Here is a 24693-nt window from a genome sequence, read left to right as displayed (position 1 = left end):
GTGTAAGATTTTACGTAACAATGCAAAATGACGTCTGTATCAGATGTCTTCCTGATCCTATCTTGGGACATGAAACTGCAACGTAAAATTATAATACAGCTGTAGCCGTGTTACCCATACGGTGTACTGTATTGGAAGAAATTTTTGACATTTCCACAACATATTTGCATACCGATAGCTGCCGTCGTCTTTATTACTAATTCCTTCGCATTTGTGGCGATGATAATCATCAGCCGAAATCGATTGACTTCGAGTTAATACGTGATGCGGTCATTTGAAGGAATGAGTAGTACAAGTTCCAGCTGATCACTTATTTTTCTTGAAAGAAAGCCGTGAAACATTCTCTTAAGAGACTGCCACAAGCGCTAAAAGGACGGTTACGAAATGGACTGTGGTGATTTTATCGCTACTTGAGGTGCTTTTGGGCGACAGAATGAAGGACGTGTTATTGCAATTCTCCTCGGAGTGCCACCTCAATAAAATGGTGCCGAGGAAACGTGCCTTGTAAACACCCCTAATGCTATTTACTCTAAATGATGATGTTCTTGGCAGTATTTACTCAGAAACAGATGCTGTTTGTATGATCTTTCAAGGATGAATTACACTGCCGAGATTACAGTGTGCATTAAGCACGACGCAAACTCAAAATCCTAATTACAGAAAATAATTTTATCCCTGCGAAAACATGTTGTAGTTGTCATTTCATCGTTTCATTTTCTCCAGCAGAACATATCCAGTCACGAGGTCCTGTTAAGCATCACTTTGGTTGCATTTCACTTCAACTCATACGTTTTTTTTATTTCCAGTTAAACGACATGCTCTCGTATCATTTGACGAAACTGTAAATATTACTGACACGATTCGTGACGTCATCTCCAAATATATCCCATCACTTATACCTAAGCGTAATACACCTCAATAGCCTATTACCATAGCTTCATGTAAACCTAATTAATGTTCTAACATGATTAATACTATTTCCCGCAACCTGCTATACGTGCTTCTGACTACGCTGAACAGTTAGTAGTAAATCCTGTTAAACTGTATGCTATTTAAGCAGTGGCGCAGCTACGGGGGGGGGGGGGTCCGCCTCGGGCAGCACTTTGCGTTTAAGAAATCTTGCCATGCTGTCTATAGAACAGCAACTGAGTGATAGACTTCGACAATATCATCGACGATTTTGCTAACGGAAAAGCAAGAAAAATAACATTTTAGAATGTTGATGCTGATTATGTTTATTTCCCTATACGTCATTTTAACTTTTTGTAGTATTTTTTGTGTGTATTGAGAGGGGCTGCAAACTCAGGGACCACCCTGGGCGACAAAAGCTCTAGCTACATCACTGTATTCAAGCTATTATGTCAAGATTCTTCAAGCTACAACCACTTTTGAAGAGATCCGTGAACACGGAGATAGAACTAAATTCTAAGTATGTGGGAATATCGATTTGTGACATTCTACTCTAAGTTCATCATAAAATATAAGATTGCAGTACTTTTAAATATTTATTTTCTGAAATTATCTGGTCAACCGATCTTTGTTTTCCTCATCCAGAAGTCCATGGTTTTCCTTTTTTATCGAATATTTTCTACAGACTTCGAGAAAAACATCAAACATTAATATATAAATTCATATTTAAAAAAAGTTCATCCATGGAATGCACTGTTTCATCCAAGAGCGATGTATCATTTTCAGGCTACATAATTATAGTAGAAAGAGGGGAATTCGCATGCTAATTGACTAACCAGATTACCCATATGCAAGGTAGTTCTAATGGAATATAGATAGGAATGTTTCTAAATGTCCTTAGGTTGTAGATAAATTAAATCGCCCGGTGTGAGATCATCATTCCACATCTTGCAGGTCTGAAGTGGTTTCAAAAGGTTCACAGTGGTAACCATGCAAATACAATGAAAAATCTGCTACCCCGCTGAAAAGTTTAATCAGAGCGACCTCTAGAATATACCAAACGTTGTACAATAATCAGGACACATTCGATCTCACATCAACAGGCTCTGTTGATGTGAGATCGACAGAGAGTTGTAAGAATCGCACGAGCACATCAGTCAAATAGTAGCGCAGTACAACAATAGTCTATAAAGAAACATATGCATCCAAATCCTATCATGGAGTGGATATAGGAGATGGCGACCTCACATAATTCCTCTCCCTTGTCAATAAAGGAAACAGCTGCTAAAAAATAGTGGCTACACGCCACCACTAGACACTGTAGAAGTGGGAAAAATTATCATTTGGAGAATCCGTATTCGAGTGGTTCAAAGAGGAGAGCAAAGTCCGGGACGTGGCGACTGTGGCACGGTTTGGTGTAGGAAGTTTTATTATTATTTTTATTAATTAATTTATTTTTCAGCTTGTGTTAGAGATGAAGTAACATCGGAACACTATAGCGTACTTGAACACTCCTGCCAATCCAGATGCAGCCCTTCTTGCTCACAGTTATCCTTCTTCTAACGGTCATTTCAGCAGAATTACGCCGTGTTACAAAGCACAGGGACCTGAGGTCAAGAACATGATTGGAGCATCATGTTCTTGATGCTCCCAGAAACATGAAGTTGACTCTATTTGCCTGTTTTATCGATTTTAACCGCATTTTCTGTGTAATTAACTCCAGAACGAACTGTTGAGGCCATGTAGGCTCGACTGCATTGTGCAAGTGTATCTATTTGGGCGAACATCCTTATAGAGTCCCTTTGACACTTCACAGAATCGGTGTCCCAAAGAGTTGAGACTGTTCCGATGATAAAATGAAGTGCTGCTCTATTATACATTTGTGCCTAATCAACTAACCGCTCATTAAATGCAGTGCAACAATGGCGAGCAAACTAGGGAGATTCTACCTTGCTCGCATTGGTACTTCGTGGTGAGAGTTGTGCCTAAACTTTCGATCTTCTAATTTTTGTGATATGGAGAGATAGGAATGGTCAGATCCCAGCGTTGACTCGAATGCGTACATATTATTTCTGTAACCTTGGCCGTCCGCTCCACAACTGTACAGGACCTCATTATATGCTTACAGGAAGAATGCTCCAAAATTCCCATTGATCGCTATCATACGCTTGTGTAATTTATTCCCGTAGGATTGCTGTAGTCATCGCAATGAAAGGAGGTCATACATCTTATTAAGGTGGGCTCTATGGCTGTTTGTTCCTCAAACTATGGCAGTTCGTTAAAACTGATTGTGTATCTGTGAGCATACAAAAACAAAAGTTCAGAGAGTATCGATTCCTATTCCAGTTTTGCTCCTTACTCCGAAATAAGTGATTAAAAAAAAATCAAGGTGATGCGCATACCCAAAATGGTTGTCGGTATATTAGCAGCTGATGGCACCAGCACACTGTCGTAGTGGGACAATCACATCTTCAGTCGTTTCGTCTGGTGTTTGCTTGACTACGCTCTGAAAGGCGCAACTGGAGTGTGGGCTACAATTTTCATCTGCAGGAAAATGAGTTTTGTACTTTTTTTTTATTATTTTTTTTTAATGAAAACAAACGTGCTTTCCTCTCTTAATCTGTCTTTTTTTTTTTTTTTTTTGGCAAGATGGGTGAAGCAAGAATGTTTTTCATATTCCCCGTTATCCGTAGAAGAAAATGTATGGATAGGATGTTATTGAGCTATAAGCTCTGGTCATGGTGAGGTAACGGCAATAGTCGAGCCTCAGTTATTTAAAACTTCATTGGCTACAGTATTGCCATCTATTACCCTCTGGAGTTTCATCTCAGATCAATCTGTTCAATTATTGTCGGGATATTGATATTCTTGCCATGACCGATATGAAGAGGTGTGAATTTATTTCTATAGACACAGAGTAATAATTTTTTATTAATATTTAAAATAATAATAAAATCGCAATTCTAATCAAAGCGGTTATCTCTTTATTAACATGAGCAATGATTCCAATTAGAATAACGTTTAAAATTTCAGAAGCGAAAAAAAAAAAAAAATCAAACATCGCATCAAACACGTTAAAAATTTGTATCGGGGTGTGTGATTTTAGTTATCGTTAATATCTCCTTGCGCAAAAGAGAGCAACTCGCTTCCTATTTTTCCCCGCTTCATTTGTTTATTCAAGACTTTAATCTCCAACGGTTCATCCATTCTCTTATGACAACAATGGAAACTTCCTTCTTAGTTGATCGTTGTTGCTCAGTACGGTGCTGTTTCTGATTTCTGGGATGGTAATTAGAGAAGGGTAGCTAAACCTGTAGTCTTAATTCGCTTGCGAGAAGAGCCTGTAACATTAAATACTGTGAGACGATAATTTTCTCACCTTCTAACTCAATCTTAGAAAGAGAAAACAATAGAAATATTATCCCGTTGGTTCGCAGATGGTCGCGGTTGTTGACAGATGCAGATTTTTACTTCCTGCACGAAGATATCGTCTGTGTTTCAAGACCTCCAGGTGGCGAACTCGTAATAATGTAAGCGATAAAAGCGTGAGGCTGCCGTATATATTAGAGTGTGTTGATGTGAACAGAAGCGACTGACAGCTTCTCGACTTCTTTTTCTATGTTGAAAAATTAATACTGCTGCGTGAAACACTGTAGGACCCTTTTCGGATTACTTCCTGTTTCCTGGTGTGCACGACTGCTTAAGGTATCGCAAAGGAACAAGTTTTTATTTTTTTTTTCTGTTGTTGTCACTGGCGATATTGGACGGGAATTCTGACAACTTCTGGGCAGCAAGATCAACTTTTCAATGGAATCCACGATCACCCTAAAAGTAGCATGAGGGGGACAGCTTCAGAAACAGCTATGAGTTATGACCCACGTTAAAATTTAGTACGCGGTGTATAAGCAATAAATGTTTTCTTTTAAAGAATGAATTAATTGGCCACCATAATTACAATCATGAAAATAGTGACCCTCATGGACCACGTGATCCGTCGATATTCTAGTTTTCTACGCGTGATTTCTTGCAATAGCAAATATATCAAGAATCTTCAGTGATATCAATGATGTCCTTCTCATAAGCAAAAATAATATTTTAGTATAAAAATCAACGTAAGATGATCTTCCTTATAGGACATAATCATCTGGATTAATGTATTAAATAGGCAACCAAATTAAAATTGTTTCCTTTCAATAAAAACGAAAACGAAAAAACGAAAGAAAGAAAATAAAAAAAGGAAGATAAAAATAAAAGAAAGAAAATAAAAAAAGGAAGATAAAAATAAAAGAAAGAAAATAAAAAAAGGAAGATAAAAATAAAAGAAACGATGAAAGAAATGAAACTGCTGCTGTGAGGATAATGAAGGAGTTCTGAGAAAATTTTCCATGACATCACACAGATGCAAAGAGACGGACATAAGAATGAGACCGCCACCTCCACTCGCGTCGACTGCAGAATACAAATCAGAAATTTGAAGGCGTGTTTCATGCGATGCATGCACTTTTCCAATTACATTCGAGGTTGTATACACAACGAAACTGAATACCAAGAAGGAGGAATGCGAAGGAAATGCGATCCCAATGACAACGAATGCAAGAACAAGAAATATTGTGGGATGCGCGAGGAACGCGTGCAGTAAAAGCTATTATGGACATAATACCGATAGATAAGACAAAGTAAGATTTTACGCTCTGGTAGAATGTAGCGAAGATGTAACCTGGAAATCTGCTTTACTTTTTTTTTTTAAAGGAAGAATAACGCTGTGGTTGAAGAACTCAAAAGAAAAATATGAAAATATAAAAATTGAAAAATAACGAAATTAAGAATAGATCGAAACGGAATCACCGAAATGCTTTAAAATGTAAAAACAGTTGGAACTGATCTTTAAGAGATAATTTATTTATTCGTAACTAACAGAAGCAGTCGGAATGGAGTTGTGTTAGATAAAGAGCAGTAACTACGTCTTTGCTTAACTATTACGCCAATGAAATATTTTTCTGTAACTACTATCTGGTTTTGGATATCGTTCATACTTTTTCTTGAGTCACCAAATCATATATATATATATCTACTCTCTATATATAAAAAGATAATCCGAAATTTGAAATGTTTTTATGTCACGTTTTTTTGTCTCTTCATTGTTTTGAAACGTCCAACAGTGTGTTTGCCTTCATGAGACAACAATTTGTTGGACGTTTCAAAACAATCGAGAACCTCTCCGGGGGCGGTTTACCAACCCGGAACTCGAGGGGTTGGGCGCCGTAGGCACCGGGGGGGGGGCAGAGTCCCCTAGTATGTATGTATATAAATAAATATATATATATAAAATAATTTCAGATTTGCCTTTATGTCTGCTTGCTGTTACAAGAAATTTCTTAAAGATAAAGCACAGATTTTAAATTTCAAAGAGTTACAAGACATTCACACTTGGATTTCAGTCTAGTCTAAGATATATTGAATCATTACAGTTTTTTTTTTTTAAAACTTAGGTGTAGTTAGTCTCATTTGAAAGTAATAAGTTCATTGAAGTAGGTCTGTTATTTGGATGTGTTCTTCTGGTTGGTTTGTCTGTTTTGTAGGACGGCCTGATTTTGCGAGAGGGAAACCTTGCAATTTGCGTATGACACCTGCCAACTCATCTTCAGTTTGACAAGTTCTTAATAAAGATTCTTCTCGCCCTAGTCGGGAATCGAACCGAAGTCTTTCCAGCCAAAGAGCATCGTCAATGTGTGCTGATCTATGGAAGCACAGTCTGTAGAACACAATCAGTTATCAGAATATATAAAAATAAAATAAAATCATATACATAATCATAGACACTGCTTTCTGCTCATGTTGGCGGACTGAGAAGCCAACTAACAGTGTTGTTGCAATTTTCGAGTGAAACAAAAAAAAAATCTTAAAACGGGACTATTTTCGAAATCCGGACGGTTGGTCATCCTAAATATTACCCATCCGCCACTTTTATTCAGCAGAAATAATCAAGATACAACTTGTCAACTTCGATGGGATAAATTGAATTAATGAGAAGATCGGAACATTTTGAAGATAACGTAAAACAAGATATTCTCTCTCCCCCCAAAAATGCATATTTGTTTTGTTTTTTCTCCCCCTCCTCCTCTGACATTGTGTGTGTGTGTGTGTGTGTGTGTGTGTGTGTGTGTGTGTGTGTGTGTGTGTGTGTGTGTGTGTGTGTGTGTGTGTGTGTGTGTGTGTGTGTGTGTGTGTGTGTGTGTGTGTTCTTCAATCAATATTTTGAGCAAATTTTGGACACATCTATTTCTTATGTTATTGATTGGCTTTTTCTGGGAAATTTAGCCAAATCTTATTAATAAATGAAGGTGTTAGGGTGGAAGCATTTCCTTCCAAAAAAATTCTATAGTCTGTATCATTCATCCGATTTCTTCCAATTTCTCTTCAGCCGTTTTACCTACTTCATTTAATATTTCATGTGGAAAACGTCTAGTATGTATAAAAAAATAATAATAATAATAAAAAAGTGAGCCAAATACAGAAGCAGAGCATGGTCTCTGCATATTCACTGTTTGGAGCGGCTACTTGTTTGCCAGTATTATTTTAATTGTTTGATTACATTGAATTTCGAGATAGTTTGCAAGATTCGTTATAAATACGCCGACGCGTTTTGTTAATAAATTATTTCAGCACAATTTTGGACAAATTTCCAAGGCACAAAGTCATATTACTGATTTAATGGATTTTTTTTTTTTTTTTTTTTTTTGTCATTATCTTTGAAAGAGTGAGATTTCTCATTCAAGAAAAGTAATAAAAATGTACATTACACACGGTGATCAAAATTAAAGTACTCTGTTTAAGGCCATGTGGAGCGCCACTGAGTTATCCATATACAGCGAAACTTTTGCAGGAATACAATGCGCGTCTTGCGGAAGCGATATCTGAAGGGAGGGAAAAAGTAATTCTAAAAATCGCCACCAGGGGTGGTGTAGGACGTACAGAATTTAGATGTAATTTTTCTGTTTTTAAGAAGGAGAAAAGCGACACAAGCATAAATAAGACATTTTTATTCACTTCCGTTATGTATTCACAAGCTGTACTGTTCAATGTGCTGTCCTCGGTATGCCACGAACTGCCTCCTTTGCACAGTGTGTTCAACGGCAGAACGCAGCTGGTCGGGACTGATGTTGCGCACATGCCGCGTTATGCTGTCTTTCAGTGTTGGCAAGTTACCAGGATGATCCCGATAAACCCCTGTCTTGGCGAAATCCCCGAAACCAGAAGTCACTGAGAAGCAGATCAAATGAAAACGAGGCGGCCATGCAGTAGGAAATGTACGGCTGATCACTCTGGCCTCCGCGAAATGTTCTTGAAGAACCCTGTTCGGATCTACAGTTATGTGAAGGAGCTCCATCCTGCATGAAAATGACTGAATCCACACAGGCGCTGCTGTAGCGGTGGCTCAATAAAATTGTTTATCATATCGCGATACCTCTCGGCAGTAACTGGGCACATCCGAGAACCCGACTGGAGAATGTCCTCAAAGAAGAATGGTCCAATGATAAATGAAACTGTAAACCAGCACCAGACAGTAATTTTGGGTGAATGTAAAGGGATGTGTTGGATTGCGAGTTTTGCCTAGCCCATACCTGGCAGCTGTGTGTATTCACAGCTCCGTTCAGGTGAAAGTGAGCCTCATCTCCCCACAAATTCATTCACGGCAACGCAGCGTCCAACTCCACTCGAGCAAAGAATGTTAAAGCGAATGCCAGTCGACTTTCAAAGTCCTGAGGCACAACTCCTGCGTCAAGGTTATCTTGAATGGATAGAGATACAAAATCTTCCGCAGAATTTTTCAGACAATTGTGTAAGGCACATCCATGTGTCTTAATACAGCACGTGCACAGCAGGAACCAACACTGTTATTCATGGCCTGCTCCGCAACGGCAGTAGCAACTTCATTTACTTGTGAACTAATGGGATTGCGACCTCTGCCAGGTCTACCCCCCCCCCCACCCACCCAACGATCCCGTTTATTCTAAACGACTAATCATTCGTCGCAGAACACGTGGAGATAGTGGACCTCGTCGAACATTTGTTCAGGCGACGAAATTCGGGGAGTGTAGCAACAGCATTGCAATTGTTTAAGTAGTAAAAATTCACGAGCAAAGCACGTTAGGGCAAGGTTAGTGCCATCACTGTGGATGGTATTAACAGCCAGAATGAAGAGAAAAATTCCGTGTCTGTCTTTTTAAAATCCTCCCAGCACGTGCCGAGTTGCGTGACAGCCAACAGGATGGAAATTTTTTTTTAAAAAAAAGGGAAAGTAAGAAAGAAAAAGAAAAAGAAAAAAAAAACATGAAGAGATATAATATCGGATGATCCAATGTAAGCGTAACTTGAGGTTTTGCTGGCTCTTTATGATGGTTGATTGCTTGCAATTATTGTGGCTTTGTTGTTGGAGTTTGTTAGTAGCGGTTGATTTGAAAGTTTTCCACTTCAGGTTCTAGATTAAGAAGTGGATGCTGTGATTCTTATTCCTGTTCATCTTCATATAAGGTAGTTGTTGTTCTAAACTTTTTTTTCATCATTTCTTGGTATTAGATCTCTGTTGAATAGATGTATTTCATATGAAGAGGTATGTAGATCTGGCCTCGTCTATTAGCAGCAAACTAAGCCTGATTTCCTGCTCAGCAATCATTGTTCTGATTGCTGATAGAGAGATAAGCTCTCGTGTCCTTCATGAAGATCATCGTATCAGATATTTACGTTGCTGGACCTCTTTAATTGTCACGGTAGCAGTACGTCCTCATATCAATAGATGGCAAGAAATATGAAAAGGTTCTTCACCTGTAAGACGAATCTTATCAAAAAGAACCGACCACTAATGGTCAGAAGATGACTTTTAGCTAGTTAATATACATATTTTGTTATCACATTCAAAGTTGTATATGTTTAACTTTCATTCATATGAAAATGTGGCACATATCTTGTTTAACTTGATATCTGAAGTGCGTATCAATAGTAAATAAACCATGCTTCGGCCCATGATCAAGTAAACATACCTCTTCATATGAAATACATCTGTTCAAATCCTCTTGAACAGAATTTGAAGGAATTCAATAGAGATCTAATACCAGGAAATGATGAAAAAAAAAAAAAGTTTAAAACAACATCTCTACCTTATATAAAGATGAGCAGGAATAAGAATCATAGGAGACTTCTTAATCTAGAACCTGAATTTAAATCATTAAAAACCATAAACAATTAAAAGGAACAGCGAAGTATTTCATGACAGTAGGTGAAAATATACTATCTATCAAGAACTAGCAAGTTTTTTGACAAAACATATCGACGAACTTCGCTGATAGGTATATATTTATCCTGTAATTCAGCATGGCCAATACGAATTGACGGTATATAATCGACTAGTATGTACTTCAAAAAATGTCTCTATAAACGAATCGTTTCAATGAATAATTTTTAGCTCATTATTATTATTAGTAGTATTATTATGTGAACCCCCCCTCAAGGGTTCATAGTGGAAGGACACACATTTCATTGTTTTTCCTACTTAATCCTCCAACTACAAACAAAAATCAACATACAACACTACCGCCCACCAATATTATTTTTGTTTGTAAATTGCGTGTGTTCTCTTTGCCGATTTGCTTGTATGCGGGAAGAAAAACCCGAGTTTCCTAGAAAAAAAAATTTCCTACCTCCGTATGAGAGTGTCCTATGTCTGTAGATCCGTTGGTTCAGGGGCCAGTTTGCCTGTTCTGAGGCAAATTGGCAAACACGAAAAATCGAGTTTCCAGGTGAAAAAATAAAACCCCTACCTCCTTATGAGACCGGCTAACTCACTTTTGTTCGAAAGAGACCAGATAAAAGTTCCTCACGTCACGAACGACTATCGAACCCAGTTCTTTCCAGCCAAAGGGCTTCGTCTATACTGACTGAGCTATGGAGGCTCCATTTATTGATTATGAATCTAATTGTTTAAGATATGCGTTGCTGTGAGTTTTAATCATTAAGTTTAATAAATGCTTCGAAACTTAATTTCTTAAACTACCAATTTTCTTAAACGCTGTGAAATTTATTTCATTAAACTATACTATTAAAGATGCAAACAGGAATTTAAAATAAAAAAGGAAGGAGGAAAGAAATGTATTCCAAGCTTATAAAACGCTGAGCACCTCTAGTTAATTGATAAGACCAACTAAAGTTGTTCCTCCACCCAGCACATCCCAAAGTGACAATGCGTCTCCCCGTTTGTAAAGTTGTTTGCACTTCTTACATTTGTTGCTCTACAAGATCAAAAGACGCACGACTATTAACACGTGCGGTAGAAAGAAGGCATCTTTTCTTCAACATGTCTAGCAAGATAACGGATTGCTTCCCCAGCTTTTGTTTTTTGTTAATGTCCGTGTACGACTGATAACAGTACAACGCGTAAAGATAATTTTCTCAATTGAACAACCAATGATAAGGCCATCGTGTGAGGTCTATCCGTCTCCATTTATCGTTTCTTATACTTCTAGACGTGGGATTAATCTATTCCTGACATTTCAGACTACTCAACACTGCTGGAATCGGTAATTAATAATCGTTTATGAAGTAATCGTTGTAAAAGAAATGAAGAAAAGTATTTTTTTTTTTAGAAGGATCCATTCAAACTATTGCACTTTGTCTTTGTGCCTTTCTGTTTGTTTTTCCGTGCAGAAAGGACCGGGTTCGAATCCCATTATTTCGGAGTGGTACTGCAGAATACCTTCTGCAGTATCACTCTGAATTTTGTCACTCTTCAGAAGATAAATCAATCTGTGAAGCATCGACAGATTATCAATATGAAATATGTTACAGCTTTAGTTTCTTTATACTAATTCCAACAATCGAAATTTTCCTGATAAAAATTAGCGTGTTGGATTTCTATTTCTTGTTCTTCCAAAACGCTGAACTTTGCCTTCATTTACTTCGGAATTTTCGCATAAGAGTACGAGTGATCCATCATGCACAAAGTTAATCTGTCAACAAGAAGCGAATACACATAATTTAATCATTAGAATGTTCTGAATTCCATTTGTTCAAGAACCATTTATTTTTTTTAGAGTTTAATTTTAATTACTTTAAACAGTTACCATCATTTCAGTTAGTTTTCATCTGCAACAACCGACTTAACATCCAGCTACATCTCAACTGCGTATTAAACTCTCTTTTACACTATTAATCATCCGATAAATGTAATTCTAATGACAGCTATATATATGCATTGCTGAGAGACATAATTATGGGTTTGACAGCAATAATTATTACTAATAAACGATCTTCAGGCCAGAAGGAGTACGAAATCTCTGCCCAAATCCGTGTCCTTGCAGCCTAGCTGAGGGAAGCTTCAGGCAACAACGGAGACAACTTTGTGCTATGTAATAACATACATTAATTCAGCAACCAACCATCTGGTGCAGTGTCTGTTTGGGAAACATACATCAGCCTTTATTGCCTTCTGATTTGCGTATCTACTCATGTAGACAACCTACAGAATTTCGTTGGTGCACTCGCCAGATACGTAGATCCATATGTTATTTCCTTTTTCTGAAGTTCCTATTTATTCCCACGATCACGCGATGAGTATGATCGTTCCGTCCTTTATCCAGCTGTTCCTCTGCGGACTTTTATTACTTCGAGCGCTCTCTGTATTTATTTCGAAGATTTACTGGAGCGAAACGAGTCATGTGCTTACGAAAGATGCTGTTAGAGGTCTTTACACTGACCAGGCTAGTCCAGTAGAAACCCGATAGCCACATTAGGACAGCAGAAGGTCAGGTCAGCATTTCCAGATCTTAGCTAACGTGCTCAGTCACGAAGAGCTGCGCGAGGGAACACGGGGAGATAGAAATAAAGCTGCATAAAGTTCGGCTGTAAAGGTGGATGCAGCGTGCAATATCAAATTTCAAGATACCATCTGCCGAAGGTTTTTATGTTTCGCATAACTGCCACGTGTTTTCCACCAGGCAGTAGCTTCACTAGTTTTTATTTCGGTCTCGTTCTCTATCTTGCTGGCTATACGAAGATCAATGACTGCTGCCCCAGGTTTTGACAGTATCAGAGATGGAATTCTGAAATGTCGACAGTACAGTAATTTGTCCAATATTGAAATGGAGGCAAAGCAATATAAATGATTACTTTACTCATCTCATTTATATAGTTCTTTTTATTGCTGTATGTAGAGCTCAATCTACGAATGGTTGCAAACTCTATTACATTAATATTCAATAAATAGAGAGAGAGAGAGAGAGATTAAATTTATTCAATTTAATAATTGCACATTTGATGATTCTTCATCTAAACCTATAGCACCTTAATTCCGTGGACGGGAAAGGATTTTTTTAAAAATTAATTTTTGTATTTTTATTTATTTTTATCTGGTCCGGAAACTCTAGTCTAGAGACCAAACATTAAACTTTTTCATAAGCCACTTCAGGCCTCCAATCAGCAGGGCAGTGGTCTCACACCGGCGCTGAAATTCATCTCCCATCTAAAGACGATCACAAACATCTATGCGCACAACTAGATTCGAACCTCCAGCCTATTGGTTTGAGAGCTGAATGGTTAGCTCACTACGCAGCTACACTAATCCCTCAGCCAACCGGATGGCATTTATTTTTCCATATTATTAGTAATTAGTCGTCATTTTCTTTCCTGTTGAGATTCTGTGTTTAATTTTTGAATATCGTTGAAATCAAATGTTATCATTAAATTTGATTAATGGAAACTATTTACTTGGGTTTAATGTTATTGTCACTTTCTCTGTTTTTCTTCCTTCTCTGCATTATTTTTCTTTCCTTGATATTAGTTGATCTTTTATATTTTTTACGGGTTTTTGCTCTCTAATAGTGTAGATTCGGTTTTGTATCTGCAATTATAATAATGGTATCTATGTTTTTTGTGATCAATATATCTGCAGCTTATTATTTTTTCTTTTTCTTTTCTTTTTTTTCTGGTTTATTATTGATATCTTTTATAAAGAAATTTAAAAGTCAAGAATGAAAGTAGGCAGTCTTGTATCACTCCTTTATTCACTTGAATTGCTGTGTATTGATATTACCTTATTACACTATTGCTTTGTTACAATGGTAATAGTAAACCGCTCTAATAATATATACAGTTTGGAATTTAAGTAGTTCATAATCTGTATCTTTATTATGCAGCATTTGGAATATTTTTTTCTGTTCACAGAGCGGAATGTTAGTTTGAAATCAACAAACTTAATGATTACAAGCAGGTTATTCGTGACTAATATTTAATATTACATGTGAAAATATATAAAATTATTAAAGTATATATAAAATTACAGTATATAAAATTGTAAAATAATTCCATTTAGCTTTCGTAGTATCCGTAGGCTTCTGCATAGTGATGGATTGCGCATGAAAGAAATATGCGACTTAAAGACTGTAGAATTATAAATAGAGCAAAAATATAAACTTTAAAGACAATGTTGTATAATTAATCAACAAATTAAGAAACGTTAATCAATAATTGCAAGGGATAAGGGAATAGGTATAAGAAACACAGAGAAAAAGATACATTGTTGATACACTATGAAGAGTACAACGATTATATATTTCTATTGAACAACTTCAATGATTTTAATTAAGTTTTCCAAGAAAAAACATTCATCATGCGTGAACTTCCCATACATGGGAAGTCCACAACAGAACCAATATAAGATTTCGAGAAAACAAAGAGCCGAACTCGAGGTGAAGCCCTAAAGAAGAAAAGTGGATACTTCTCCCTCCTCCAACAGCTTTATCGACTTCCAAAGTGCCTATCATACCCTCGAGGGACATAGCTCACACTTCACTATTGAATTACAAGAGAAAGAAGAACAGAGCAAAGTGACTGGTTGTGTTGGAAACAAGAACGAAGCACCTAAGACTGTGAGGTTATTCAGAATATATCTGTGTTATGTTATGTTATGTCTGTGAATTGCCAATTTTCTTCTGGATGATTTGCTTGCATAGTGTAATAAATAAAATCGAATTTCCAGAAAAAAACCTTGCTACCTCATTATTAGATCAGCTAACATAGAAAAGAAAAGAAAAGAATGGTTGCAATCTTGAAATTTCTGGAGATCTTTCTCTCAAAGATTCTGGCCACTAGTAACGTGTTGATAGTGGCTAACGTGTCAGCTTCAACAGCTTTCTTTCCATAAAACAAAATTCAAAATATCATTAGTTTCATGATGATTTTGTCTATCAAAGAAAACTTTTTTTTTGTATTTCCATGATATTGCATTATACTGACATGATGGAGTACAACGCGATATTATGCTAATCTTTTTTGTGTATAAAAACTGTAATATCTCGGGAGGGGACTCCCTTTCTTCCCTATTCAGAAAGAATGGATTAGCCATCTCCGCGGACCAATCTATTCAGACTGCTTATTTGCAAAATATATTTCCACATAAATTTGCATAAATTATTTCCACAATTATTGAAACGATAATCAAAAGATAGGAGGAGAATACCACAACAATCAGTATTTTTCTCAAATTTAATGACAGTGTTATTCAAATAATGTCATATTTTAAGACGTAAATTTTCTTATAAAATTTCCATAAAACCTTGTTAAGGTACATAAGGTGCGGTATTTGCTTGAGCCTCATTTTATTCTGATCATGCAGGAATTTTAAGAAGCTACAACTACATAATTTGTCCACACACCCCATAATTACACTAGTGAGGCAGCCTAACCAGAATTTCCTTTGGCAATTGCCAGTTTAATAACTATTGTCCTGCTTATTTTTCCCCATATTTCTTTTTTTATTATTATTGATTTCATTCTCTACATTGTTTTAAATGAGAAAGTTTCTGATAAGGAAACAGCAAGTGAAATGAAGAAGAGGTGGTTTGTGGGATAGAACAAACAGTGGGAGGTTGGACTAGAATGCAACTATACAAGGCTGACAGTTGAAGGATTAGGTGGGACCGATCTTCCACGTGCACCCTGCAGACACCACGCCCTACCTGAAAGGTCACTGATAGTAAGTCGGGGTAACTTTGAGCCAAATTGTGTAGGAGTGTGGTGGGCTGAAATATGATCACCGTAGTAGCACGGTGCTCAAAGGATTGGTGTTGAGTGAGGGTGTGTCGGTAGATTAACTTTCCTTTAAAGCCATTCCCTCGGTTGGCTTCCCTAGGAAAGGCAACGAGAATATAAAATCCCTTAATAGGATTAAGAACTTTACTGTTAAAAGGGAAATCTGAAACGAAATGGCAGATAACTCTGATTAACCGTTCCAAAATATTTAACTTAGGGATTAAATGGGGTGTGTTGATCTCGTAATCACAAATTCGGACTTTTTCCATCCTTCAAGCCACATCACAACAACAGCAATAATAATGAAATTAGAAAAAGAAATAGTGTGGTATTTGTTTTCCAAATAAATTTATTTCTGTTTAATAACAGTAGTCTGTGTATGATGATGATGATAATAATAATAATAATAATAATAATAATAATAATAATAATAATAATAATAATAGTAATCCGCAGTACTTACAGGACTTTAAGGCCCTACAAAGAGCTTTCATAATCACAATTTTTGGATAATGCGGTTAAGTCTTATTCCAATATATATATATATATATATATATATTAAGATTTTTAAAATATCTTAAGATGCTGTGTTTCTAATCTTTGAAAAAATATTCTTAGAGTCACGCGGAACATTATCCCAAATGACTTCTTATTTTAAGATCTTGTTATTGTTATATATATATACTATTTATGAATTCACATATATTGGAAGTTGTTGCTTAAAATATACCTCAAACACAATAAATTAATTGCCCTTGTGACCTAAAATAAGGTAATATCAGCAATCTTCATGAAAACTAACACAACAAAGGAGGCATTGTCCTATTTATTTTTCTGGCTACGATTAGGAAAGTAGCCAATCTTTGCGTGGAGTAAACGATTTATTTAGCTACGTTCCTAAATAATTTATATTGAAAACATTATTTATGCATAATACCTATTGGAAGAATAACAAAATACAATACAACGTAAAAATAATTAACTACATAAATAAAATATAGTTGGCAAGAAGTCAAAATAGTTTTCAAAATGATTTTCAATAGATGAAATCAAACACGAGAGCTGCACGTAACTCCTTGCACATTGAATTGGTTAATACGAGACAAAAAAAAAAAGAAAGAAAAAGAAATTGTACAGCTAGATATTAAACAGAGAGTTGATCTAAAATCGCTTTGAAGGTTACAGGTGGGACGGGAAAGAGAAAGCGATTTCCTAGAAGACACTCCTTTCTTCTGACTATGATAAACTCCACGAAATTGTTTTTTTAAGGGTGTGCAAAAGTCTGTGATTGTTTTAACAAATTATAACCAAGTGAATCATCAGATTTCTGGATCAAATGTCAGTTCTTTAAAACAGTAGCCGACGTTTGTGGGAGGACAGCTCACTCACTCTCATAAACAGGCTGTATTAGTGAGTTGTAAACGACCGTAGTGTCAGATAAATACTGAGAGTCGTTATTTGGGTTGTGCAGCTGTGAAACTGCACGTGCCAAGAATATTCGACGCTGTTATCACTTAATCTGTTTCAAGATCCGAATAAGATATGACACGATGTTTCAGCTTTCAAGTTTGGAAAGTTTATTCGGGTTATCCAATTAAAAAAATTAATTAAATAAATAAAATAAAATGAGATTATTGGACGTCGAAATAAAGATAAACTCATTTTGTACTTGAAAACGAAAATAATGTTTGAATGAAAAAAAACTTCCGTGGCTACATGTCTGACTTTACACATTACTATGAAAGGTGAGTGTTATCACTAAACCTTGTTTATATTCTTCCTTACATTTAATCGATTTATCTTGAGATTAATTTATTTCCAAAATCCAAGAAGGTCAACATCTTCATCAAGTTTGGATTTTTGGATTTAAGTTGCGAAATTTTGTTCAATATTCAGAAATGTCGATTAACTACAAACTGCATCTTTTCTAATGTTGGCTAATGTAACAGAAAACCTGAAACTGCAAAAGGTCAGTATGGGAAGTAAAAATACACGTCGGATAAACATGTTTATCCGACGTGTATTTTGGATAAACATGTTTATTCGATGTGGTTACCCTTGGTTATTTTGGATTTAGCAATCCAAACTGAATTGCTAGAGATGTTCATCAAAATGTGTTATTAATGAAGTCCGTCATAACTGAGAGATGGTCAAATTACATTTCAAAATAAAAATAGAATAAACAATCAATTTAAATTTTAAAATAAAAGAAAAATAGTCCCAAAAGGACGTACATTTTCATTCTATGTAATAAAACATAAATATAATAAAATAAAAATATTACACTTGTATCTAATAATAAGTCAGATAAAAAGCATATTATATTAATGGACAACAAATGCTAACCAACATTCTAAATACCACATTGCTTTCCGTCTACTCAGTGGAATTATTAATTATCATTTTATTATTTAATATTATGAATTATATCATTTTGAATCACAATGCAAAAATCAGTTGATTGACTTGATTGATATGATTAACTGAGTGGTCTATTATTATTCATAAACGTAGACAGACTAAGGTAAGTAAAAAACGAAATAGTGCTGGGGAAAGCAAGGAAATCGATCCAGTGAGTCATATAATAATTAGCCAGCAATGTCGCTAAACGGATGCGTAACTCAAAATTTACGAACAGCAGATTGTCTTCTTGTGTATATTTACACGAATAGCTTCATTTCTTTCTCTCCTCCATTTCTTCACATTCTCCATACGCAAACAGTATTTATAGAAAAACACAAAATATGTTCATGGTATATTTTCAATTTTATTCTATATTTCTCTCAATATGCCGTGAGCCTCATTCAGGAAGAAGGCAGAAGAATTCGCAACAACATTTAAATTAACGAGTCATACAGCATGCGTATATTATCACGTGTCTCGGTCGTAACTGTACAAGCAGAAAAAAAGAGTTCAGAGAAGTAAGTATTGCTGTACTATTATAAAAAGATAGAAAAAATATAGAGAATTAACAGCAATCACTTCCCAAAACTTAGAGATAGTCATACAGTCTGTTTGATTAAGATCAGGACGGTGGCAAAAGACTACGCACGATTCAAGAAATAAACGATCAAATCTGAACCATAACTCTACCAATAAACAAAACTTTCGTACACTTGGTCTGCCTTTTTTCTTCTTCTTCTCTATCTTTTTTCATTAATCGAGATACTCTAGTCGAATCCAAATATGACAATTTTCTGCTCTCTACTTATGCCCTTATCGAACTTATAACCAGTGGGGAGCTATGGAAATTTTAACTAAGGGCTCGCATCGGCGAGCAAAAAAAGCGGTATTTCACACAAAAACTTTTATTAATACAGCTTGTGTACATTATTCTTATTTATATGCGATTATCAAAAAGTATGAAGGGACAACCTGTAAAGGCTATCATTTTGAAACCAATATTTCATGATCTAAAGATGAAATATTGGCACGCAATCATCTGTGTTAATTTATCTTACATAAGAAAAACATTTTTTTGCTTTCAAAATATATAATAAGAATAAAATCTTTTATAATCACACATATGAAATAGTTCGCATTTTTTATAAACAAGATAAATTTATTTTGTTTGCGATATAAGTTTTCATGACAAACAATCTATAAATAATAAATAAATATTATCTAAACACAATAATATTGAAGTACGTTATATTTCTCTTTGTTTTTATACTTCAAGTGATAATCAACGGTACCAATCAAGGGGCATTATTTTATAGTCCTATTTATTTATATGCGATTACCAAAGTGAATTCTTATTTGTAATATAGTAGTAACAGTAACTATGATATTTTATTTAATAAAATTACTTTGTTAGGTTAGCGTATGAGTTTGTCGCTTAATATATTTCAAAAAATTATGTTTTTTTTTTTTTTTTTTGAAATAATAAAAATGTAAACAAGAACAAGGGGCTCACAAATTTGAGAAAAATTTAACAAAGGACTCGGGCGAGCCCCTTACAGCTCACCACTGCTTATAACCATCCTATTAAAAATCACAGAAATCTAAACGATTGCCAATATGATTTGAAGCTTAAATTCCCAGGTCTTCACATTCGTTAACTCTTTTTACCGCCTTTTTAATTTGTATCCATGTAATATTGCCATCTTCTAACAAAATCTCTCATACTTAGATCTGTTCACACCAGATTTTAATCCCTGCTTCACTGTCCACGCTTCCGACTTTTAAGACCGTGCTCTATAAACACTGAAGTCATCTCAACGAGTTAGTTCCTTTATTCTGAGACCAGTGTACTGTCTGTTAACTGTGCTTGTTCTTCTGGTCGATGTGTTTGTTTTTCGTGATGAAAAATATGAGGTTCCGGAGGAAAACCCTTTCTACCTCTGCATGAAACGGCCAACTCATCTTCAGTTAAAAAGCTCTTAAAAAGTCTAGGAAATTTCTCATTCTAGACGGTTAATAGAATAAAATATAGGTCCTAACACAGAACTTGGAACATCCACTCCTAACTCTTGGCTCTTGGAATTAATACTATCTTCCTGGAGAAGGTAAGTTTTTTAGTTTCTTTCTACATTTTTTTCTTTTCTTAAGATTCTCGTGTTTTTTGTGATTTCCATTTTGCTTATATTGCTATTTTTGAAGTCACCAGATAACAATCTGAATATATATCATTGTCTCTCTACAAACTGTTGTATTTCTTACTTGTGACGATAGCTCAAATGTAAGATCTCACAGAAAATATGTGGATACAGCAATACTGAAGGTACCGTGAGAGATAAAAATAATGCATGGATTAGGGAAAGGCATCAAAAGCACATATTGCAAGAGCTAAATGGAAATGCGCAAGAAATGTAACAAGGAGATAGGACAACAAATGAACTTATAAGATATTCAGATTGGCTACCAAGAAAAGCTTATGCTATTCAGTCAATAGAAAATTACTTGAAAAAACGCCTGCTATTAGCAAGCGTTTTTTCAAGATTTTTTAACTGAGATTTTTCTAATTCTCCAATTAGAAAAATCTAACTGGGGAATCGTTTTCCTATACATTCCTAAGAGTAACTTGACTTCTGTTGTAACTTTGGAGGGGGGGGGGGTGAATGTTCTTGATGTGAGGGACATGGTAGGAATTATGTTTTCAGAAAAGATTAATAGAGGAAAAAGAGAGGAATTTTTATTTCTCATCAGGAAATATTTAGGCCAGGAGATCGGTGATTTTGTTGAATCACTATTCGGGGGAAGGGGGAAGAGTTCGAATATTAGCATGAAATCTGTACAGTTGAGAAAGAAATGTCTTACTGCAGTGAAGGAAGTAGTGATAAGATCAAGGGCACGTTATTTAATGCCAGTAGAAAAAGGAAAATATGATTAATGAAGGACTTTATTATGAGAGATAACGATCGGGAGAATGAAATAGCTGACAATGGAATAAGTAGTAAACTTTTGGAGCAACTTCGTGATACTTATCTTATGCCACATGTACTTGAACCTATTGGAGTGGATACGTTCTTCATAATCATATCACAGGATTTGTGACGATCATGTTAACTGTCCAAAATCCGTATACATGACAGTGATCCTTTCACCTTGATTGAGGAATTAAAACAAATAGAGAAGACGTGATACTGTTTTCTTGTCATAGGAATTGTGGAAAACAAATTTTAAGATATCATACAAGAATTAGAATATTAACTGGGCAACATTATTTAATCGAAGTGATACTAGTGCAAGATGGACAACACCGAAAAAAATACCTTTCATAAAGTTTGAAATTTATACGGGGAAGTAAATTTCATAATGAATCTGAAATGCACTGGATGAATAATCGAGTCTCCAAGTAGATATTATTGTAAGAAAAAAAAAACTGGAAAATAAATCAGCTTTTGGGATTACTAAAGCAAGAGGATAAATCAGCTTTTAGGATTACTAACTCAGAATGAGTAATCAGCTTTGAGGATTTCTAAATCAGAAAGATAAATCAGCTTTTAGGATTACTAAGAGTAATTCTAAAAGTCTTTACGTGTAAGTATGAACATGAATAATGGAACGAATAATTGGTCAGTTAGAAGAGGAAATATTACTGATTGATGAGGAGATTAATTTACTTAATGACTTAATACAGAAGAAGAGGAAATGACATCTTAAACTGTATGGCAATTGAGCAGATGTATGTCAGAATTCATTTTCGATTATTTCCGCAGTGTCGCTGAAAGTGGGGATTGGATATATGCAAGAGTTATCCACTTCATAAGGAAGGTTTGTTAAAAATTGAAAAATTATAGAGCAGCTGTTCTTATTAGTGTTACAGACAAGGTAATGGAAAACTTCATTAGGAATTATATTCAGGATATTCTTTACAAGGATCGTCTATCGAAGAGGATGCGGCATAGATTATACAGTCAGTAACAAATATATTATGGCAATAGCTATGATATTATGACAACAGCTCTGACCGCCCTCTTTAGATCTGAATTTGAGCAGGCGGTCAGAGGAGGCTTAAGGAAAAAGAAAAAAAAAATTTTTTGATCTTTAAGTGTTGTTTTTTCCCCTTTGTCACAATTTTATTTTCTGTTTCAAGAATATTGGTGTCGTTATACATTTTCTTTGGCAGATTTTTATGGCCCATATGATTGATTAAAATAAAAGTTTACAATGAAAATTAACTGTAGGTTACTCATAAAAATTAGAACTAACGTTATTAAATTGTGCACACCATGGCAATGTAGCCGGACATTTGAATTTGGTGAACTGTATTGTTAATATCAGTACAAGGCGCAATCTTGCAGCTTGGGGATCACTGAGATTTAACGATTTAACAATCAGTATTGATTGTTACATTTACAATGAAATAAACAAGAAAAATTCCACCAATAAAAAGAATATAAAAGATGTACTTTATTAAAAATTTGAAGGAAAAAAACTCGCTTGAAATCATTCGAGTGAGTTTAAGACTTTCTGGCCTCTCCAGATAATTCCTCAGTCAAGGTGAAAGGATCACTGTCATGTATACGGATTTCAGACTGTACTGTAATATTATGAAGATCGTATCCACTCTAATGGTGTGTGTGTGTGTGTGCGTGTGTGTGTGTGTGTGTGTGTGTGTGTGTGTGTGTGTGTGTGTGTGTGTGTGTGTGTGTGTGTGTGTGTGTGTGTGTGTGTGTGTGTGTGTGTGTGCGTGCGTGTGTGTGTGTGTGTGTGTGTGTGTGTGTGTGTGTGTGTTCACGGGTCCGGTTTGCTAGGAAAACAAGACCCAAGTTTCCAGGAGAAGAAACTCCCCACCTCCGTATGACAGTGGATAACTCACCTTTGACTGAAATCCCTGATAAAAGTTCCTCGCGTCACAGACGGAATTCGAACCCAGATCTTTCCGTACAACGGACTCCGTCGAACTCAGCTACGGAGCTCTGATATGCTAGTATTATCTTTTATCTTGTTATGCAAAAGGGGGGGGGGGCTCGCTCCTAAAATATCACTACCATTTTTAATAGGATTTTTAAAAAGCTTTAGCCCGAAATGCACAGTAACTTCCGTCCAAAGATTGCATCAAAATAATTTCTTCAGATCTCTGGGAACAACTTTAGGTGGTGTTAATCTGCAGGAGTGATTTATCACTAATTATTTATTTTTATTAACCATTAAAGTTTCAATTACTGCTATATCATTTATTGATTATCATAAATGAGATACAAACGTTCTCTCTTCCTGTGATACCAGCATGAACAGCAGTCATCGTTGGTTATGTAATGACGTAATTAATTCAAATATAGCAAAATAAGAGTTTATCTTCAAGACAGCCATTCTAAAGTATATAAGAAGAATAAGAAATTCTTATTGCATCCGGTAGACGATATGTAAATGAGACCAATCTATTGCAAGGAGCTCTACAGTAACTAATGTTTCATTATTTCGGAACAATCAATCTGCTTTCACTTCCATGTCCTAGTGGTGAAAACAAATAGTTCAAGGTTTCAAACTATTAACTATACAAGCATTTGTGACCAGTCAGTTGGTGCTGCAGACAACGGACCTCGTGTTTTTTTTTTTTTGCTGTAGAATTGCCTTAATTACCTCAAGCAAAACTTGTTAGTTAACAACCTACACAGAATAGCTGAATGAAAACCGTGCCAGTAAACGATCCCAGCGGTGTTTACTTATGCGCGTGCTCTACTGGCTTATTCCATTAATCATCGTTAAGATGGCAAAATTCATGGGAAACCACGAGTCTGCTCTTTAGCATCGAAGTAGGTTGAGGTTAAACCTTTGAAGAAGAAAAAAAAAGCATTGAAATTCATTTTTGTTGTTAACTTCTGGAAATATGCAAATTCCTTCATAGAAATTCAACTGACAGGGACAGGCGATCGTGGGATCCGGTTCCAGAAATCGTAGAGAGAGAGAGAGAGTCACCTCGCTGAGTGTGGCCATAAACGGTCTCTCTCTCGGATTCCCCTGTAGCTTTACAGGTGTCCCAGACGGGTTTGATGAGCTTCCGTTTCTTATCACGGGCCTATTCTACAGGGCACCGTTCGCCATATCACGAAAGGAAAGAGGGGGTTTAACTTTTGGTACGAGTTCATAACCCCTTTACAGACACACCCAGCAACAAAGAGGGCCTAATTCGCTTCCTGCTCTGTCAACCTGCAATCAACTAATTATCCGGGGCGTTAACACTACAGCTGCAGTCTGTTGTAGCACGCTGCTTGTGATCATCCTCGGGGTATCCGTAATTCGGGTACTGCAATGAGTTTT

General features: G+C 35.8%; 1 protein-coding gene across 4 annotated transcripts in view; it reads left to right on the top strand.

Moving 5' to 3' along the window:
- LOC150110364 (uncharacterized) overlaps positions 1-24693 on the top strand; it is a 192322-nt gene that overhangs the window by 8741 nt on the left and 158888 nt on the right. The window contains exon 1 of one of the 4 annotated variants that reach the window (XM_090393278.1): positions 17163-17732. The exons of the other annotated variants lie outside the window; for them this stretch is intronic. Within the exon in view, the coding sequence (XP_090249404.1) occupies positions 17726-17732 (7 nt within the window). The 5' untranslated portion in view covers positions 17163-17725. Of the gene's footprint in view, positions 1-17162; positions 17733-24693 lie in introns of those variants that run through there. 4 annotated transcript variants of the gene reach the window in all.

The sequence above is a fragment of the Typopeltis vanoorti genome, chromosome 1 (genome assembly GCF_054136105.1).
Source record: "Typopeltis vanoorti isolate ZY-2024b chromosome 1, IOZ_Tvanoo_1.0, whole genome shotgun sequence".
Classification (NCBI taxonomy): Eukaryota; Metazoa; Arthropoda; class Arachnida; order Uropygi; family Thelyphonidae; genus Typopeltis; species Typopeltis vanoorti.
The sequence above is the reverse complement of the archived record's forward strand: the minus strand, read 5'-3'. Positions and strand labels throughout refer to the sequence as shown.